General features: G+C 39.8%; 1 protein-coding gene across 1 annotated transcript in view; it reads left to right on the top strand.

Annotated features, from left to right (window-relative positions):
* The window catches only part of SERINC3 (serine incorporator 3), a gene marked incomplete in the record, with an annotated part of 335,810 nt that overhangs the window by 183,940 nt on the left and 130,353 nt on the right, over window positions 1-21,517 (top strand). Inside the window, 1 exon segment of the mRNA XM_053719712.1 lies at window positions 12,279-12,369. Coding sequence (XP_053575687.1) covers window positions 12,279-12,369 — 91 coding nt within the window.

Below are 21,517 nucleotides of genomic sequence, written 5' to 3'. Positions count from 1 at the left end.
ATCGATACTTTAATACAGGCTAGGAAACCTGTTACCAGGAAGATTTACCATAAGATTTGGCGTAAATACTTACACTGGTGTGAATCCAAGAGTTACTCATGGAGTAAGGTTAGGATTCCTAGGATATTGTCTTTTCTACAAGAGGGTTTAGAAAAGGGTTTATCTGCAAGTTCTTTAAAGGGACAGATCTCAGCTCTGTCCATCCTTTTACACAAACGTCTGTCAGAAGTTCCAGACGTTCAGGCTTTTTGTCAGGCTTTGGCTAGGATTAAGCCTGTGTTTAAAACTGTAGCTCCACCGTGGAGCTTAAACTTAGTTCTTAACGTTTTACAGGGTGTTCCGTTTGAACCCCTTCATTCCATTGATATCAAGTTGTTATCTTGGAAAGTTCTGTTTTTAATGGCTATTTCCTCGGCTCGTAGAGTCTCTGAGTTATCAGCTTTACATTGTGATTCTCCTTATCTGATTTTTCATTCAGATAAGGTAGTTCTGCGTACTAAACCTGGGTTCTTACCTAAGGTAGTTACTAACAAGAATATCAATCAAGAGATTGTTGTTCCATCATTGTGCCCTAACCCTTCTTCAAAGAAGGAACGGCTTCTACACAATCTGGACGTAGTCCGTGCCCTGAAATTTTATTTACAGGCAACTAAAGATTTTCGTCAAACTTCTTCCCTGTTTGTCGTTTATTCTGGACAGAGGAGAGGTCAAAAAGCTTCTGCTACCTCTCTCTCTTTCTGGCTTCGTAGCATAATACGTTTAGCCTATGAGACTGCTGGACAGCAGCCTCCTGAAAGAATTACAGCTCATTCTACTAGAGCTGTGGCTTCCACTTGGGCCTTTAAGAATGAGGCCTCTGTTGAACAGATTTGCAAGGCTGCAACTTGGTCTTCTCTTCATACTTTTTCCAAATTTTCCAAATTTGACACTTTTGCTTCTTCTGAGGCTGTTTTTGGGAGAAAGGTTCTTCAGGCGGTGGTTCCTTCCGTATAAAGATCCTGCCTGTCCCTCCCGTCATCCGTGTACTTTAGCTTTGGTATTGGTATCCCATAAGTAATGATGACCCGTGGACTGACTACACTTAACAGGAGAAAACATAATTTATGCTTACCTGATAAATTCCTTTCTCCTGTAGTGTAGTCAGTCCACGGCCCGCCCTGTTTTTTATGGCAGGTCTAAATTTTAAATTATACTCCAGTCACCACTGCACCCTATAGTTTCTCCTTTCTCGTTTGGTTCTCGGTCGAATGACTGGGTGTGACGTAGAGGGGAGGAGCTATATAGCAGCTCTGCTTGGGTGATCCTCTTGCACTTCCTGTTGGGGAGGAGTTAATATCCCATAAGTAATGATGACCCGTGGACTGACTACACTACAGGAGAAAGGAATTTATCAGGTAAGCATAAATTATGTTTTTTTTTTTCTGTTTCAGTCTTTCACTTTGTTACTTTCTGGTAATAGAAAGGTTCTGTGGTTTATAAGCTACTCAATTACTTATTTCTCGATCTACTTTAGAACTGAGTTTTGTTTTTTGTTTTTTTTGTATTCTTTTGATGAAAAGGTTTTCAGGCAATGGTTCCTAGTTAATAGGTTCCTGTCTTTACATTCCTTTTTTTTTTTTTGTAGACTCAACAGTTTGGTTATTGGTTCCCAAGAGTATTTGGTAGACTCTCAACACTATAGAAAGAAAACCTAATTTATTCTTACCTGTTAAATTCATTTCTTTCTTAGTGGTGAGTCAATGAACACGCCCATGTTTTCTCTGGCGGCTGCAGTTCTAGTTTGCGACTCTTTTACCCTATTTGTCTCTCTTTATTTTCCTCCTTTCCTTGGCTATATGTCCTACTAGAAAGGAAGGGGAAGTGGGAGGGATATTTAAAGACACTTTGGTAAAAGGTGCGTCTGCCTCCTCCTGGTGGCCAGGTCTTTGTATCCTAAGAGTAAGGATTTTGTGGACTCCCACTACCAAGAAATGAGTTTATTAGTTAAGAATAAATGTTTTTTTTTCTGTAAGACGAGACTTATCTGTGTTTTCATTCACACATATCACAGCATTATAGCACGCATAACAAGGTTCTGGGGAGCGTTTCCATAAAATGTAAAGCTTTTATATTCTAATAATTAAAAACATTACAAATAGATACACAATATCATTGCTTAGCACATGCCGGTGACCTGTGATGCTGTTGAGCACCGCGTGTGCTAAGCAATGATATTGTGTATTTGTTTGTAACGTTTTTAATTATTGTAAAATAAATAATTTGGCTGCTCTCTTGCCTTCAAATAAGAGTAAAAGGTCAGTTCAGATTTTACCTTCTACGAATGCTATGTGCCCTGATCCTAATGATAGTGTTGTATCATCTGGGGATGAGGATTCCTCACCTGAAGTGGAACCTGATATTTCCCCTCTCTTTATTTTTTTATTTAAAATTGAACATATTTGTTTTCTTTTAAAAGAGGTATTAGTTACTATAGGGGTTAAATATCCTAAATCTTCTGATTAATAAACCTTGTAATAGTTTAAATTCAGTTTTTAGGACTGTTGTTAAAGGGATGCTAACCCAAAAAAAAATGTATTTCCCTATTCAGAGCATGCAATTTTAGGCAACTTTTAATTCACTCCTATTATAATTTTTTCTTCTTTCTCTTGCTATCTTTATTTAAAAAGCATGAATGTAAAGTTTACAAGATGGCCCATTTTAAGTTCAGCACCCTGGATAGCGCTTGCTTATTGGTGGCTACCGTTAAGCCATCAATAAGCAATGATAACCCAGGTTCTCAACCAAGAATGGGCCTGCTACTAAGCTTTACATTCCTGCTTTTTAAAAAATATAGCAAGAGAACGAATAAAAATTCACAATAGGAGTAAATTAGGAAGTTGCTTAAAATTGCATGCTCTATCTGAATCGGGAAATAAAAAATTTGAGTTTGGTATCCTTTTAATCTCCCTGAGGTTTTCCCTGTGCCTGATGCTGTCTCTGACATGGTTGCTAGAGAATAGTCTAAGCCAGGTGTGTCTCTTAATCCTTCTGCAAGTTTTTAAAAATGATATCCTTTACCTGCTGCTAATCTAGAGTTATGGAAAACGGTTCCCAAGGTAAATAGGGCCATTTCCAATCTAGCTAAACGTACTACTATTCCCTGGGAAGACCGTACTTCCTTTAAGGACCCTTTAGAGGTAAAGTTAGAATCCTTTCATAGAAGGGTCTTTTTACATTCTGGTTATATTCCCAGGCCAGCTATTGGTACTAGCTCCATCTTTTTTTCCTTTAGCAGAATTTCACACCAATCAACTATTGTTGTTTCTTCAAAGACATGGTTGGAGGATCAATTTCCTAACAAGTTCTTTGATTCCTCAGACAAAGGTTACTTTAATAGACTCAGTGTCCATGTGTCTTTCTTTAACAGAACAGAGATAGATAAAATTGGTGTCAGCTTGTCTGAACCCTGCAGTCTTTCATTCCCTTCAGTGGCTCTGTGCAAGTCTTTTCTTTCATGTAATTAACAAGAGTCCATGAGCTAGTGACGTATGGGATATACATTCCTACCAGGAGGGGCAAAGTTTCCCAAACCTTAAAATGCCTATAAATACACCCCTCACCACACCCACAAATCAGTTTTACAAACTTTGCCTCCAAGGGAGGTGGTGAAGTAAGTTTGTGCTAGATTCTACGTTGATATGCGCTCCGCAGCAAGTTGGAGCCCGGTTTTCCTCTCAGCGTGCAGTGAATGTCAGAGGGATGTGAGGAGAGTATTGCCTATTGAATGCAGTGATCTCCTTCTACGGGGTCTATTTCATAAGGTTCTCTGTTATCGGTCGTAGAGATTCATCTCTTACCTCCCTTTTCAGATCGACGATATACTCTTATATTTACCATTTCCTCTACTGATTCTCGTTTCAGTACTGGTTTGGCTTTCTACAAACATGTAGATGAGTGTCCTGGGGTAAGTAAGTCTTATTTTCTGTGACACTCTAAGCTATGGTTGGGCACTTTATTTATAAAGTTCTAAATATATGTATTCAAACATTTATTTGCCTTGACTCAGAATGTTCAACTTTCCTTATTTCCAGACAGTCAGTTTCATATTTGGGATTATGCTTTAAATTATCATATTTTTTCTTACCTCAAAAATTTGACTTTTTTCCCTGTGGGCTGTTAGGCTCGCGGGGGCTGAAAATGCTTCATTTTATTGCGTCATTCTTGGCGCGGACTTTTTTGGCGCAAAAATTCTTTTTCGTTTCCGGCGTCATACGTGTCGCCGGAAGTTGCGTCATTTTTGACGTTATTTTGCGCCAAAAATGTCGGCGTTCCGGATGTGGCGTCATTTTTGGCGCCAAAAGCATTTAGGCGCCAAATAATGTGGGCGTCTTATTTGGCGCCAAAAAATATGGGCGTCGCTTTTGTCTCCACATTATTTCAGTCTCATTTTTCATTTGCTTCTGGTTGCTAGAAGCTTGATGTTTGGCATTTTTTTCCCATTCCTGAAACTGTCTTATAAGGAATTTGATCTATTTTGCTTTATATGTTGTTTTTTCTCTTACATATTGCAAGATGTCTCACGTTGCATCTGAGCCAGAAGATACTACAGGAAAACCACTGCCTGCTGGATCTACCAAAGCTAAGTGTATCTGCTGTAAACTTTTGGTAGCTATTCCTCCAGCTGTTGTTTGTAATAATTGTCATGACAAACTTGTTAAAGCAGATAATATTTCCTTTAGTGATGTACCATTGCCTGTTGCAGTTCCCTCAACATCTAAGGTGCAGAATGTTCCTGATAACATAAGAGATTTTGTTTCTGAATCCATAAAGAAGGCTTTGTCTGTTATTTCTCCTTCTAGTAAACGTAAAAAGTCTTTTAAATCTTCTCTCTCTACAGATGAATTTTTAAATGAACACCATCATTCTGATTCTTTGGACTCTTCTGGTTCAGAGGATTCTATCTCAGAGATTGATGCTGATAAATCTTCATATTTATTTAAGATGGAATTTATTCGCTCTTTACTTAAAGAAGTACTAATTGCTTTAGAAATAGAGGATTCTAGTCCTCTTGATACTAATTCTATACGTTTGGATAAGGTTTTTAAAGCTCCTGCGGTTATTCCAGAAGTCTTTCCTGTTCCTAATGCTATTTCTGCAGTAATTGCTAAGGAATGGGATAAATTGGGTAATTCATTTACTCCTAAACGTTTTAAGCAATTATATCCTGTTCCGCCTGACAGGTTAGAATTTTGGGACAAAATCCCTAAAGTTGATGGGGCTATTTCTACCCTTGCTAAACGTACTACCATTCCTACGTCAGATGGTACCTCGTTTAAGGATCCTTTAGATAGAAAAATTGAATCTTTTCTAAGAAAAGCTTATCTATGTTCAGGTAATCTTCTTAGACCTGCTATATCATTGGCTGATGTTGCTGCAGCTTCAACTTTTTGGTTGGAAACTCTAGCGCAACAAGTAACAAATCGTGATTCTCATGATATTATTATTCTTCTCCAGCATGCTAATAATTTCATCTGTGATGCCATTTTTGATATTATTAGAGTTGATGTTAGATTTATGTCTCTGGCTATCTTAGCCAGAAGAGCTTTATGGCTTAAGACCTGGAATGCTGATATGGCTTCTAAATCAACTCTACTTTCCATTTCTTTCCAGGGAAACAAATTATTTGGTTCTCAGTTGGATTCTATTATTTCAACTGTTACTGGTGGGAAAGGAACTTTTTTACCACAGGATAAAAAGTCTAAAGGTAAAAACAGGGCTAACAATTGTTTTCGTTCCTTTCGTTTCAACAAAGAACAAAAGCCTGATCCTTCGTCCTCAGGAGCAGTTTCAGTTTGGAAACCATCTCCAGTCTGGAATAAATCCAAGCCTGCTAGAAAGGCAAAGCCTGCTTCTAAGTTCACATGAAGGTACGGCCCTCATTCCAGTTCAGCTGGTAGGGGGCAGGTTACGTTTTTTCAAAGAAATTTGGATCAATTCTGTTCACAATCTTTGGATTCAGAACATTGTTTCAGAAGGGTACAGAATTGGTTTCAAGATGAGACCTCCTGCAAAGAGATTTTTTCTTTCCCATGTCCCAGTAAATCCAGTGAAAGCTCAAGCATTTCTGAATTGTGTTTCAGATCTAGAGTTGGCTGGAGTAATTATGCCAGTTCCAGTTCCGGAACAGGGGATGGGGTTTTATTCAAATCTCTTCATTGTACCAAAGAAGGAGAATTCCTTCAGACCAGTTCTGGATCTAAAATTATTGAATCGTTATGTAAGGATACCAACGTTCAAGATGGTAACTGTAAGGACTATATTGCCTTTTGTTCAGCAAGGGAATTATATGTCCACAATAGATTTACAGGATGCATATCTGCATATTCCGATTCATCCAGATCATTATCAGTTCCTGAGATTCTCTTTTCTAGACAAGCATTACCAATTTGTGGCTCTACCGTTTGGCCTTGCTACAGCTCCAAGAATTTTCACAAAGATTCTCGGTGCCCTTCTGTCTGTAATCCGAGAACAGGGTATTGTGGTATTTCCTTATTTGGACGATATCTTGGTACTTGCTCCGTCTTTACATTTAGCAGAGTCTCATACGAATCGACTTGTGTTGTTTCTTCAAGATCATGGTTGGAGGATCAATTTACCAAAAAGTTCTTTGATTCCTCAAACAAGGGTAACCTTTCTGGGTTTCCAGATAGATTCAGTGTCCATGACTTTGTCTTTAACAGACAAGAGACGTCTAAAATTGATTACAGCCTGTCGAAACCTTCAGTCTCAATCATTCCCTTCGGTAGCCTTATGCATGGAAATTCTAGGTCTTATGACTGCTGCATCGGACGCGATCCCCTTTGCTCGTTTTCACATGCGACCTCTTCAGCTCTGTATGCTGAACCAATGGTGCAGGGATTACACGAAGATATATCAATTAATATCTTTAAAACCGATTGTTCGGCACTCTCTAACGTGGTGGACAGATCACCTTCGTTTAATTCAGGGGGCTTCTTTTGTTCTTCCAACCTGGACTGTAATTTCAACAGATGCAAGTCTCACAGGTTGGGGAGCTGTGTGGGGATCTCTGACGGCACAAGGAGTTTGGGAATCTCAGGAGGTGAGATTACCGATCAATATCTTGGAACTCCGTGCAGTTTTCAGAGCTCTTCAGTTTTGGCCTCTTCTGAAGAGAGAATCGTTCATTTGTTTTCAGACAGACAATGTCACAACTGTGGCATACATCAATCATCAAGGAGGGACTCACAGTCCTCTGGCTATGAAAGAAGTATCTCGAATTTTGGTTTGGGCGGAATCCAGCTCCTGTCTAATCTCTGCGGTTCATATCCCAGGTGTAGACAATTGGGAAGCGGATTATCTCAGTCGCCAAACGTTGCATCCGGGCGAATGGTCTCTTCACCCAGAGGTATTTCTTCAGATTGTTCAAATGTGGGGGCTCCCAGAGATAGATCTGATGGCCTCTCATCTAAACAAGAAACTTCCCAGGTATCTGTCCAGATCCCGGGATCCTCAGGCGGAGGCAGTGGATGCATTATCACTTCCCTGGAAGTATCATCCTGCCTATATCTTTCCGCCTCTAGTTCTTCTTCCAAGAGTAATCTCCAAGATTCTGAGGGAATGCTCGTTTGTTCTGCTAATAGCTCCGGCATGGCCTCACAGGTTTTGGTATGCGGATCTTGTCCGGATGGCATCTTGCCAACCATGGACTCTTCCGTTAAGACCAGACCTTCTGTCACAAGGTCCTTTTTTCCATCCGGATCTGAAATCCTTAAATTTAAAGGTATGGAGATTGAACGCTTGATTCTTGGTCATAGAGGTTTCTCTGACTCCGTGATTAATACTATGTTACAGGCTCGTAAATCTGTATCTCGAGAGATATATTATAGAGTCTGGAAGACTTATATTTCTTGGTGTCTTTCTCATCATTTTTCTTGGCATTCTTTTAGAATACCGAGAATATTACAGTTTCTTCAGGATGGTTTAGATAAGGGTTTGTCCGCAAGTTCTTTGAAAGGACAAATCTCTGCTCTTTCTGTTCTTTTTCACAGAAAGATTGCTATTCTTCCTGATATTCATTGTTTTGTACAAGCTTTGGTTCGTATAAAACCTGTCATTAAGTCAATTTCTCCTCCTTGGAGTTTGAATTTGGTTCTGGGAGCTCTTCAAGCTCCTCCGTTTGAACCTATGCATTCATTGGACATTAAATTACTTTCTTGGAAAGTTTTGTTCCTTTTGGCCATCTCTTCTGCTAGAAGAGTTTCTGAATTATCTGCTCTTTCGTGTGAGTCTCCTTTTCTGATTTTTCATCAGGATAAGGCGGTGTTGCGAACTTCTTTTGAATTTTTACCTAAAGTTGTGAATTCCAACAACATTAGTAGAGAAATTGTGGTTCCTTCATTATGTCCTAATCCTAAGAATTCTAAGGAGAAATCATTGCATTCTTTGGATGTTGTTAGAGCTTTGAAATATTATGTTGAAGCTACGAAATCTTTCCGTAAGACTTCTAGTCTATTTGTTTTCTTTTCCGGTTCTAGGAAAGGCCAGAAAGCTTCTGCCATTTCTTTGGCATCTTGGTTGAAATCTTTAATTCATCTTGCCTATGTTGAGTCGGGTAAAATTCCGCCTCAAAGAATTACAGCTCATTCTACTAGGTCAGTATCTACTTCCTGGGCGTTTAGGAATGAAGCTTCGGTTGACCAGATCTGCAAAGCAGCAACTTGGTCCTCTTTGCATACTTTTACTAAATTCTACCATTTTGATGTATTTTCTTCTTCTGAAGCAGTTTTTGGTAGAAAAGTTCTTCAGGCAGCGGTTTCAGTTTGAATCTTCTGCTTATGTTTTTTGTTAAACTTTATTTTGGGTGTGGATTATTTTCAGCAGGAATTGGCTGTCTTTATTTTATCCCTCCCTCTCTAGTGACTCTTGTGTGGAAAGATCCACATCTTGGGTAGTCATTATCCCATACGTCACTAGCTCATGGACTCTTGTTAATTACATGAAAGAAAACATAATTTATGTAAGAACTTACCTGATAAATTCATTTCTTTCATATTAACAAGAGTCCATGAGGCCCACCCTTTTTTGTGGTGGTTATGATTTTTTTGTATAAAGCACAATTATTCCAATTCCTTATTTTATATGCTTCGCACTTTTTTTCTTATCACCCCACTTCTTGGCTATTCGTTAAACTGATTTGTGGGTGTGGTGAGGGGTGTATTTATAGGCATTTTAAGGTTTGGGAAACTTTGCCCCTCCTGGTAGGAATGTATATCCCATACGTCATTAGCTCATGGACTCTTGTTAATATGAAAGAAATGAATTTATCAGGTAAGTTCTTACATAAATTATGTTTTTCAGGTTGTGGAGCTGTTTGGGGGGGTGTCTAACAGCACAGGGGGTTTGGGATCCCGGGAGGCAAGCTTACCTATCAATGTTTTAAAACTGTGCAATTTTCAAGGCCTTTCAAGCTTGGCCCCTGTTTGAAAAGGGAGTCTAATCTCCGTTTCCAGACAATGTCACAGCAGCAGCTTATATCAACCATCAGGGAGAAACTTAGTTATCTATCTATGATGGAGGTGTCTCAATTTCTTTCTTGGGCAAAAGTCAATTCTTCCCTAATCTCTGCGATTCACATCCCAGGAGTAAACAATTGGGAGGCAGACTTTCTCAGTCATCAGTCTCTACATCCAGGGAGTAATCTCTTCATCAGGATGTGTTCAATCTTATTGTGGATCTTTGCAGCCTACCAGAGATATCTGGGGACCTCTCGTTTGAACAACAAACTTCCCAGGTCCTTTGCAAGATTCAGGTATCCTCCAACAGAGGTAGTGGATGCTCTGGTAGTCTCTTGGTCATTTCAGCCTACTTATCGGTCTCCTTCACTGGTTCTTCTTTCCAGAGTGATTTCTAATATAAGGCTAGAGAAGTAATTTGTAATCCTGATTGCCCCAGCGTGACCTCTCAGGGTTTGGTATGCGGATCTAGTTAAAATTTTCAGTTGCTCTGCTTAGCCTCTTCCTCTGCAGTCAGACCTTCTGTCTCAAGGTCCTTTCTTCCATCTGGATCTAAAATCTGTAAACTTAATAGCGTGGAAATTAAAAGCTTTGTTCTGATACCGAGGTTTCTCAGATTCTGTGATTGAAACTAATTCAGGCTTGTAAACCTGTTTTTAGGAAGATTTTTTCACAATGTTTGGAAAACTCTCATTTCCTGGTATGTAAATCTTGTTTTTTTCTGGCATTCTTTTAGAATTCCTAGGATTCTTTAGTTTTTGCAAGATAGTTTCTGCTTTTTCAGTGTTCCACAGAAAGATTGCTAGTCTTCCTGATGTTCATTGTTTTATTCAAAGTACTGTTTCTTTTGGCCATATCTTCTGGGTTTCTGAATTGTCTGCTCTTTCTTGTGAGCCTTCTTATCTTATTTTTCATTAAGACAATGTTGTTTTAATTACATCATTTCATTATTTGCTTAAGGTTGCTTCTTCTGATAACATTAGTAGAGAGATTGGTAGAGGATTTCAGACAAACCTCTAGTTTGTTGTTTTCTCTTGGCCTAGGAGCGGTCAGAAGGCCTCTCTTTCTTTAGCTTCTTGGTTAAAACTTTTGTTTCACAGAGCTTATTTGCAGGCAGGTCAGCCTCCGCCATAGCAGATCACAGCACATTCTACTAGGTTAGTTGCCACTTCTTGGGCTTTCAAGAATGAGGCTTCAATTTTCAAGGCAGCTACTTGGTCATCTTTGCATACTTCCACTAAATTTTACCATATTGGCGTTTTTGCTTCCTCTGAAGCAGCCTTTGGTAGGCCCTGGAATAAGGTCCAAGAGTATCAAAGTAAGAATGGAAATGACTAAATGTGTTACAATGAGGTGGCGGGTTACCAGCTGGGCCGGAATAGAGCTACCCAGTCTTCCCATATGAGTTCATAAAGATCTATTTTGTTGAGGGTGAAGAAGATGCACCTTTCCATTGAAATAATATAAGCCATGATGTCCAAAATGGAACTCCAACTCGGGGGCTTGTCTGTTTTCCAACTTCTGGCTATGGCTAACTTAGAGGCAGTAAATAAATAGATACATAAGAAGCTCTGATGCTTCGGGAGAGGGTGAAGGCCAATATGGAGCAGGGCTGTTTCGGGGGAACCTAATGAGTTGAATGCCTAGCCTAATTAGTGTGGTGAACACCCTATTCCACAGGTCCCTGACTTTAGGGCAACCCCACCACGTGTGGAGGGAGTCACCCGGCAAACCACAAGCTTTCCAACAATCAGGCCAAGCTTAAAAAGTCTCATGGGATATATTTACAGCTGCCAGTACATAAGCTGGCAGCACTAGTTAGAAGGGGGAGGGTTAGAGAGCTGTTTGGGAGGGATCAGGTAGGTTGAAAGGTAAGGGGGGTCCTACACTGCAAAAAATATATTTAAAAAAAAATATATTTTTAATAATAAAAAAAACAATTTGCCTTTAATTTTCATATTTGCAGACTGTCAGCCAGTACCTAAGATGAGGGTGACCAGTGGGTGAGGAAGTTATGAGAGATGTTTGGGAGGGATCAGGTAGGGATCAGGGGATGGGAGGTGTCAGGTGGGAGGGTAATCTCTACACTAAAGATAAAATTAACCTTACAAGCTACCTGATTAACCCCTTCACTGCGGGGAATAATAGAAGTATGGTGCGCAACTGCAGTTAGCTGCCTTCTAATTACCAAAAAGCAATGGCAAAGCCATGCATGTCTATTTCTGAACAAAGGGGATCCCAGAGAAGCTTTTACAATAATTTGTACTATGATTGCACAAGCAGTATGTAAATAATTTCACTAAGAAACCCAAAGTTTGTGAAAAAGCTAACCATTTCTTTTATATGATCACATTTGGCAGTGAAATGGAGGCATGAAATATACCAAAATGGGCCTAGATCGATACCTTGGATTGTCTATTTAAAAAAAAAAAATAATATATATATATATATATATATATATATATATATATATATATATATATATATATATATACTGTATATTGCTTTGACAGGTAGATAAAAACAAAACGAATAACAAGGCTCTAAATCTGTTTAAATGAAGTAATAGCAAAAATGCTAAAAATTCTCTAGTATTTTGGGCAAGTTTTTCTCAGAAAGTCCTGGTAGGGAAGGGGTTAAGGTAGGAAATAGCTCAAACCATTTTGTATTCCCATGGGAAACAAATGGAAATAATAAAAAAAAAAAATACTTGCCAAAACTTAGTAGAATTGATGTGTTTTTTTTGTTTTTGTTTTTTTTTTAAAGGAATTTCAGCCACGATCTGGTCTCCTACAGTCGTCTTTCATCACGCTATATACTGTGTATCTGACTTGGTCTGCTATGTCCAATGAGCCTGGTGAGTATTATATGGCAAAAATATAAAAATGAGATTCTTACTAACAATAGAACTAACTACCCCCTACTTTCAAGACACAAACTACAAAACAAACAATTACTAAAGAATGCTCCCCCTTATGTAAGTAGTTCCAAAACAAATAACTCTATATGTATAACACATCTTCCATGTTATCAACTTCAATGGTACGTTTGATTCCTGTCTTTCATTTATATGTATCAAGACTTATAACCTTACTATGATCTGTAAAATATATTACAATGCTGTTTATTGTTTACCTTTATCTTATATTGTAAAACCTTTGATTTATTTCAATAAAAGTTTTAGAAAAAAAAAAAAAAATTACATACACACTGGTTTTTCATAGCCTTCACCAGGGCCCAACAAACCCAAGTATCAGAGCGCCACTGGCGTCTTAAAATTTGTCCCTGGCGCCCTAGTTTAGAGTGTCCAAGACACAGGTGCTCCTCACTTCCACTCGCCTAGCAACACCAGCTCACCAGCTGCACCTAAAATTTAGCTTAATGTAGCTGGATTCTTTCTTTGCCTCACATCTGTGAAATACAAATTCAACTTATAATACTAATATATATATATATTCAGTGTGTGTATATGTATGTGTATATATATATATATATATATATATATATATATATATATATATATATATATATATATATATATATATATATATATATATAATTATATTCATACATATTAGACATTTACCGTTGTGGTTTTTTTCGTTTAACAATGAATGCCGATTATATCAGTCTTCTTCTGAAAGCGCAACACACAAACATCTGGATTTTTTTTCTAAGATGAGGAGTATCCATAACATGTGGGATATATTTCCTGCCACAAGGAGGAGGTCAAGAACCCTCACAAGTGCTTTAATCCCTCTCGCCTCATCTTTGTTCTTGGCCTCTGAGGAGAGAGGTTGAGAGAAGTACACTGCAAGCAAGATTATATTATTTTCTATTTAAATATTTATTAGGAGACCTGACTGGAGTACCCCTGTTCTATCTTCACTCAGGGAAGACTCCAGAATAATCTCTTTAAGATTCTTAGTGAAGTAGGGGGTAATGGAATACCTCAATTATGGCATGACAGTGCACTCACTGTTAAATCTTTCAGCAATAATTGCTCTCAGGTGTTGCAGGGACCTCGTTTCTTGGCCTCCACCTGAGGGGTTGCTGGTATATCAGCAAGTATCCTCTGCAGTATATTTACTTGCACTGGATGAGCTCTCTACTGGATTAACTGTGAGGGAGAAAAGCTTCAGCAAGCTGGTAAGATACAGTGGATGAGTGCTGCAGTCCAGGTAAGGGACTCAGACACTAAAGTAAAGGAGATTTAATCTCCTGCAACTTAAAGGGACACTGAACCCAAAAAAATTTCTTCTGTGATTCAGATAGAGCACACAATTTTAAGCAACTTTCTAATTTACTCCTATTATCAATTTCTCTTCATTCTCTTGCTATCTTTATTTGAAAAAGAAGGCACCTAAGCTAAGGAGTCAGCCAAATTTTGGTTCAGAACACTGGATAGCACTTGTTTATTGGTGCATGAATTTATTCACCAATTCGCAAGAACAACCCAGGTTGTTCACCAAAAATGGTCCGGCATCTAAACTTACATTCTTGCTTTTCAAATAAAGATACCAAGAGAATGAAAAAAATTAATAGGAGTAAATTAGAAAGTTGCTTAAAATTGCATGCTCTATCTGAATCACGATGAAAAAAATTTGAGTTCAGTGTCCCTTTAAACGTTTTTATCACTGTAATAGCAACAAAATTGTGGAATTAATTACCTGAGGAAATAGTAAATGCCAATACCTTAGATACATTTTAAAATGGTTTAGATACATTTCTGGCTAGAAACAGAATTCAGGGATATTATTGGTTGTGTTAAATGGGTCACCTTTTTAATGGGATTAATTTGAGCTCAAGTGGAGCTTTTTTGTAAATATATTAAGGTTTGTGTAGGTTGAACTCAAACACAGCCCAGGAACTATCCCTAGTACTCTCCTTTACATATAGTGCTTTACCTATGTTTGAATTCCATAATGTTTGGTGTTAGAGTTTAAATCCCTATTTCTCTTGTAAGGTGTATCTAGTCCACGGGTTCATCCATTACTTGTGGGATATTCTCCTTCCCAACAGGAAGTTGCAAGAGGACACCCACAGCAGATCTGTCTATATAGCTCCTCCCCTAACTGCCACCCCCTGTCATTCTCTTGCAACTCTCGACAACATAGGAAGTATAAGAGATATGTGGTGACTTAGTGTAGTTTTTACCTTCAATCAAGAGTTTGTTATTTTTAAACGGTACTGGCTTTGTACTGTTTTTACTCCCAGGCAGAAATTAGAAGAAGAATCTGCCTGGAGGTTGATGATCTTAGCGGTTTGTAACTAAGGTCCATTGCTGTTCTCACGCATAACTGAAGAGTATGGGAAAGACTTCAGTTGGGGGAACGGTCTGCAGATTACCTGCTTTGAGGTATTTTCAGTATATTTATTTCTAGAGAGATGATAAAATCTAGAAAATGCTGACAGAGCCTTGTATAATTGAGGTAAGCCTGATGCAGTGATTTAACAACGACTGGGATCATGCTTACAAAAAAGGGTAATATTCATGTTAATACTCATATTTCTTAGTGACAAAACGTTTACATGTTATATAGAAAGAATGTTTTTTTCTCTGAGGGTGATAAATCGTTTTTTGGGGCCTAGTTTCCACATGGCTAGTCAGATACTCCTAGGAGTATTTTCTTAAGGCCCTCTGACATCGAGTGCATGGTGGGAGGGGCCTATTTTCGCGCTCTAGATGCGCAGTTCATATTCAGACTGAGACATCCAGCTTCCCTAAAGGAGTCCTCTGGCATCTGAGGACCACTATAGAGGGCTTATTTCTTCCATAAATCGTATTTGAGGGCAGGTAGGAGCCACAGCAGAGCTGTGGCAAGGTGTTTAACTGTTAACGTTTTTTAATGTTTTTCAAATCCGGTTTGGGGCCTAAAGGGTTAATCATCCATTTGCAAGTGGGTGCAATGCTGCTTTAGTCCCTTATACACACTAAAAATTTCGAAGAGTTTACTACTTTTTAACACTGTTTTGCAGTTTATGTGATTGTTTTTTCTCTTAAAGGCACAGTACCGTTTTTGTTTAATTGCTGTTTCACATTTATTAAAGTGTTTTCCAAGCTTGCTGGTCTCATTACTAGTCTGTTAAGCATGTCTGACATAGAGGAAACTCCTTGTTCAATATGTTTAGAAGCCATTGTGGAACCCCCTCTTAGAATGTGTACCAAATGTACTGAAATTTCTATAAATTATAAAGACTATATTATGGCATTTAAAGATTTATCACCAGAGGTTTCTCAGACTGACAAAAGGGAGGTTATGCCATCTAGCTCTCCCCACGTGTCAGAACCTATAACTCCCGCTCAAGTGACGCCAAGTACATCTAGCGCGTCCAATGCGTTTACCTTACAAGACATGGCGGCAGTTATGACTAATACCCTCACAGAGGTATTGTCCAAACTGCCAGGGTTACAGCTCTGGGGCTAGAACAAATACAGAGCTTTCTGACGCTTTAGTAGCTATGTCCGATATACCCTCACAATGCTCCAAAGCCGTGGCAAGGGAGTTGCTATCTGAGGGTGAGATTTCAGATTCAGGGAAGACGTTACTTCAGTCCGATTCTGAAATGACAGCCTTTAAATTTAAGCTTGAACACCTCCGCTTATTGCTCAGGGAGGTTTTAGCGACTCTGGATGACTGTGACCCCATTGTAGTTCCAGAGAAATTGTGTAAAAGGGACAAATACTTTGCAGTGCCTGTTTACACTGATGTTTTTCCAGTCCCTAAGAGGTTTTCGGAAATTATTACTAAGGAATGGGATAGACCAGGTGTTCCGTTCTCTCCCCCTCCTGCTTTTAAAAAGATGTTTCCCATAGATGTCGCTATACGGGACTCGTGGTAGACAGTCCCTAAGGTTGAGGGTGCTGTTTCTACCCTAGCTAAGCGTACAACTATCCCCGTCGAGGACAGTTGTGCTTTCTTAGATCCTATGGATAAAAAAATTGGAGGGTCTCCTTAAGAAATTTTTTATCCATCAAGGTTTTATTCTCCAGCCTCTTGCATGCATTGCCCCAGTTACTGCTGCAGCGGCTTTCTCCAACATTGGTGTGTCCGGTCCACGGCGTCATCCTTACTTGTGGGATATTCTCTTCCCCAACAGGAAATGGCAAAGAGTCCCAGCAAAGCTGGTCACATGATCCCTCCTAGGCTCCGCCCACCCCAGTCATTCTCTTTGCCGTTGTACAGGCAACATCTCAAAGGAGATGGTTAAGAGTTTTTTTGGTGTTTAAATGTAGTTTTATTCTTCTATCAAGTGTTTGTTATTTTAAAATAGTGCTGGTATGTACTATTTACTCTGAAACAGAAAGGGATGAAGATTTCTGTTTGTAAGAGGAAGATGATTTTAGCAGACAGTTACTAAAATCGATTGCTGTTTCCACACAGGACTGTTGAGATGAAGTAACTTCAGTTGGGGAAACAGCAGACTTTTCTGCTTAAGGTATGACTGGTCATATTTCTAACAAGACCATGTAATGCTGGAAGGCTGTCATTTCCCCTCATGGGGACCGGTAAGCCATTTTCTTAGTTTAACATAAAAGAATAAAGGGCTTCATAAAGGGCTTAAAAACTGGTAGACATTTTTCTGGGCTAAAACGATTGCTTTATTAGGCATATTATACAGATTCTAACTAATTATTGGTGTTATAATCTTGGGGAAACGTTTAGGAAAACGGCAGGCACTGTGTTGGACACCTTTTTTCAGTTGGGGGCCTTTCTAGTTATAGACAGAGCCTCATTTTCGCGCCAATAATGCGCAGTTGTTTTTGCAGAGCAAGGCATGCAGATGCATGTGTCAGGACCTAAGAATCACTGAAAAAGCTTATAGAAGGCGTCTTGTGGTATCGTATTCCCCTCTGGGCTTGGTTGGGTCTCAGCAAAGCATATAGCTGGGACTGTATAGGGATTAAATGTAAAACGGTTCCGGTTCCGTTATTTTAAGGGTTAAAGCTCTGAAATTTGGTGTGCAATACTTTTAATGCTTTAAGACACTGTGGTGAAATTTTGGTGAATTTTGAACAATTCCTTCATACTTTTTCACATATTCAGTAATAAAGTGTTTTCAGTTTGAAATTTAAAGTGACAGTAACGGTTTTATTTTAAAACGTTTTTTGTGCTTTGTTGACAAGTTTAAGCCTGTTTAACATGTCTGTACCATCAGATAAGCTATGTTCTATATGTATGAAAGCCAATGTGTCTCCCCATTTAAATGTATGTGATAATTGTGCCATAGTGTCCAAACAAAGTAAGGACAGTAATGCCACAGATAATGATATTGCCCAAGATGATTCCTCAAGTGAAGGGAGTAAACATGATACTACATCCCCTACTGTGTCTACACCAGTTATGCCCACACAGGAGGCCCCTAGTACATCTAGTGCGCCAATACTTATTACCATGCAACAATTAACGGCTGTAATGGATAACTCCATAGCAAATCTTATATCCAAAATGCCTACTTATCAGAGAAAGCGCGATTGCTCTGTTTTAAACACTGAAGAGCAAGAGGACGCTGATGATAACTGTTCTGACATACCCTCACACCAATCTCAAGGGGCCATGAGGGAGGTTTTGTCTGATGGAGAAATTTCAGATTCAGGAAAAATTTCTCATCAAGCTGAACCTGATGTTGTGACATTTAAATTTAAATTAGAACATCTCCGCGCACTGCTTAAGGAGGTGTTATCTACTCTGGATGATTGTGACAATTTGGTCATTCCAGAGAAATTATGTAAGATGGACAAGTTCCTAGAGGTTCCGGTGCCCCCCGACGCTTTTCCTATACCCAAGCGGGTGGCGGACATAGTAAATAAAGAGTGGGATAGGCCCGGCATACCTTTTGTCCCCCCCCCTATATTTAAGAAATTATTTCCTATAGTCGACCCCAGAAAGGACTTATGGCAGACAGTCCCCAAGGTCGAGGGGGCGGTTTCTACTCTAAAAAAACGCACTACTATTCCTATCGAAGATAGTTGTGCTTTCAAAGATCCTATGGATAAGAAATTAGAGGGTTTGCTTAAAAAGATTTTTGTACAGCAAGGTTACCTCCTACAACCAATTTCATGCATTGTTCCTGTCACTACGGCAGCGTGTTTCTGGTTCGAGGAACTAGAAAAATCGCTCAATAAAGAATCTTCGTATGAGGAGGTTATGGACAGAGTTCAAGCACTTAAATTGGCTAACTCTTTTGTTTTAGATGCCGCTTTACAATTAGCTAGATTAGCGGCGAAAAATTCAGGGTTTGCTATCGTGGCGCGCAGAGCGCTTTGGCTAAAGTCTTGGTCAGCGGATGTGTCTTCCAAGACAAAATTGCTTAACATTCCTTTCAAAGGTAAAACATTATTTGGACCTGATTTGAAAGAGATTATTTCAGACATCACTGGAGGAAAGGGCCACGCCCTCCCACAGGATAGGTCTTTTAAGGCTAAAAATAAGCCTAATTTTCGTCCCTTTCGCAGAAATGGACCAGCCTCTAATTCTACATCCTCTAAGCAAGAGGGTAATACTTCACAACCCAAACCAGCCTGGAAACCAATGCAAGGCTGGAACAAGGGTAAGCAGGCCAAGAAGCCTACCACTGCTACCAAATCAGCATGAAGGGATAGCCCCCGATCCGGGACCGGATCTGGTGGGGGGCAGACTTTCTCTCTTTGCTCAGGCTTGGGCAAGAGATGTTCAGGATCCTTGGGCGCTAGAAATAGTTTCTCAAGGTTATCTCCTGGAATTCAAGGAACTACCCCCAAGGGGAAGGTTCCACAGGTCTCAATTATCTTCAAACCAAATAAAAAGACAGGCATTCTTACATTGTGTAGAAGACCTGTTAAAGATGGGAGTGATTCATCCAGTTCCAATAAGAGAACAAGGGATGGGTTTTTATTCCAACCTGTTCATAGTTCCCAAAAAAGAGGGAACATTCAGACCAATTTTGGATCTCAAGATCCTAAACAAATTTCTCAGGGTACCATCGTTCAAAATGGAAACTATTCGAACGATCCTACCTACTATCCAGGAAAATCAATTTATGACTACCGTGGATTTAAAGGATGCGTACCTACATATTCCTATCCACAAGGAACATCATCAGTTCCTAAGGTTCGCTTTTCTGGACAAGCATTACCAGTTTGTGGCGCTTCCATTCGGATTAGCCACTGCTCCAAGGATTTTCACAAAGGTACTAGGGTCCCTTCTAGCGGTTCTAAGACCAAGGGGCATTGCAGTAGTACCTTACTTGGACGACATCCTGATTCAAGCGTCGTCTCTGTCCAAAGCAAAGGCTCATACGGACATCGTCCTAGCCTTTCTCAGATCTCACGGATGGAAGGTGAACAAAGAAAAAAGTTCTCTGTCCCCGTCAACAAGAGTTCCCTTCTTGGGAACAATAATAGATTCCTTAGAAATGAGGATTTTTCTGACAGAGGTCAGAAAATCAAAAATTCTAAGCTCTTGTCAAGTACTTCATTCTGTTCCTCGTCCTTCCATAGCGCAGTGCATGGAAGTAATAGGATTGATGGTTGCAACAATGGACATAGTTCCTTTTGCACAAATTCATCTAAGACCATTACAACTGTGCATGCTCAGACAGTGGAATGGGGATTATACAGACTTGTCTCCGACGATTCAAGTAGATCAAAAGACCAGAGATTCACTCCGTTGGTGGCTGACCCTGGACAATCTGTCACAGGGAATGAGCTTCCGCAGACCAGAGTGGGTCATTGTCACGACCGACGCCAGCCTGGTGGGCTGGGGCGCGGTCTGGGAACCCCTGAAAGCTCAGGGTCTATGGTCTCGGGAAGAATCTCTTCTCCCGATAAACATTCTGGAACTGAGAGCGATATTCAATGCTCTCAAAGCTTGGCCTCATCTAGCAAAGGCCAAATTCATAAGGTTTCAATCAGACAACATGACGACTGTTGCATATATCAATCATCAGGGGGGAACAAGGAGTTCCCTGGCGATGGAAGAAGTGACCAAAATAATTCAATGGGCGGAGGATCACTCCTGCCACTTGTCTGCGATCCACATCCCAGGAGTGGAAAATTGGGAAGCGGATTTTCTGAGTCGTCAGACATTCCATCCGGGGGAGTGGGAACTCCATCCGGAAATCTTTGCCCAAATAACTCAATTATGGGGCATTCCAGACATGGATCTGATGGCGTCTCGTCAGAACTTCAAGGTTCCTTGCTACGGGTCCAGATCCAGGGATCCCAAGGCCACTCTAGTAGATGCACTAGTAGCACCTTGGACCTTCAACCTAGCTTATGTATTCCCACCGTTTCCTCTCATTCCCAGGCTGGTAGCCAGGATCAATCAGGAGAGGGCTTCGTGATCTTGATAGCTCCTGCGTGGCCACGCAGGACTTGGTACGCAGACCTGGTGAATATGTCATCGGCTCCACCATGGAAGCTACCTTTGAGACAGGACCTTCTTGTTCAAGGTCCATTCAAACATCCGAATCTGGTTTCCCTCCAGCTGACGGCTTGGAGATTGAACGCTTGATTTTATCAAAGCGTGGGTTTTCAGATTCTGTAATAGATACTCTGATTCAGGCTAGAAAGCCTGTAACTAGAAAAATTTACCATAAAATATGGAAAAAATATATCTGTTGGTGTGAATCCAAAGGATTGCCATGGAACAAGATAAAGATTCCTAAGATTCTATCCTTTCTACAAGAAGGTTTGGAGAAAGGATTATCTGCAAGTTCTGTAAAGGGACAGATTTCTGCTTTATCTGTCTTACTACACAAACGACTGGCAGCTATGCCAGATGTTCAAGCATTTGTTCAGGCTCTGGTTAGGATCAAGCCTGTTTACAGACCTTTGACTCCTCCCTGGAGTTTAAATCTAGTTCTTTCAGTTCTTCAAGGGGTTCCGTTTGAACCCTTACATTCCGTAGATATTAAGTTACTATCTTGGAAAGTTTTGTTTTTGGTTGCAATCTCTTCTGCTAGAAGAGTTTTAGAGTTATCTGCTCTGCAGTGTTCTCCTCCTTATCTGGTGTTCAATGCAG

The sequence above is a fragment of the Bombina bombina genome, chromosome 1 (genome assembly GCF_027579735.1).
Source record: "Bombina bombina isolate aBomBom1 chromosome 1, aBomBom1.pri, whole genome shotgun sequence".
Lineage (NCBI taxonomy): Eukaryota > Metazoa > Chordata > Amphibia > Anura > Bombinatoridae > Bombina > Bombina bombina.
This window is presented reverse-complemented; position numbering and strand designations above follow the sequence as displayed.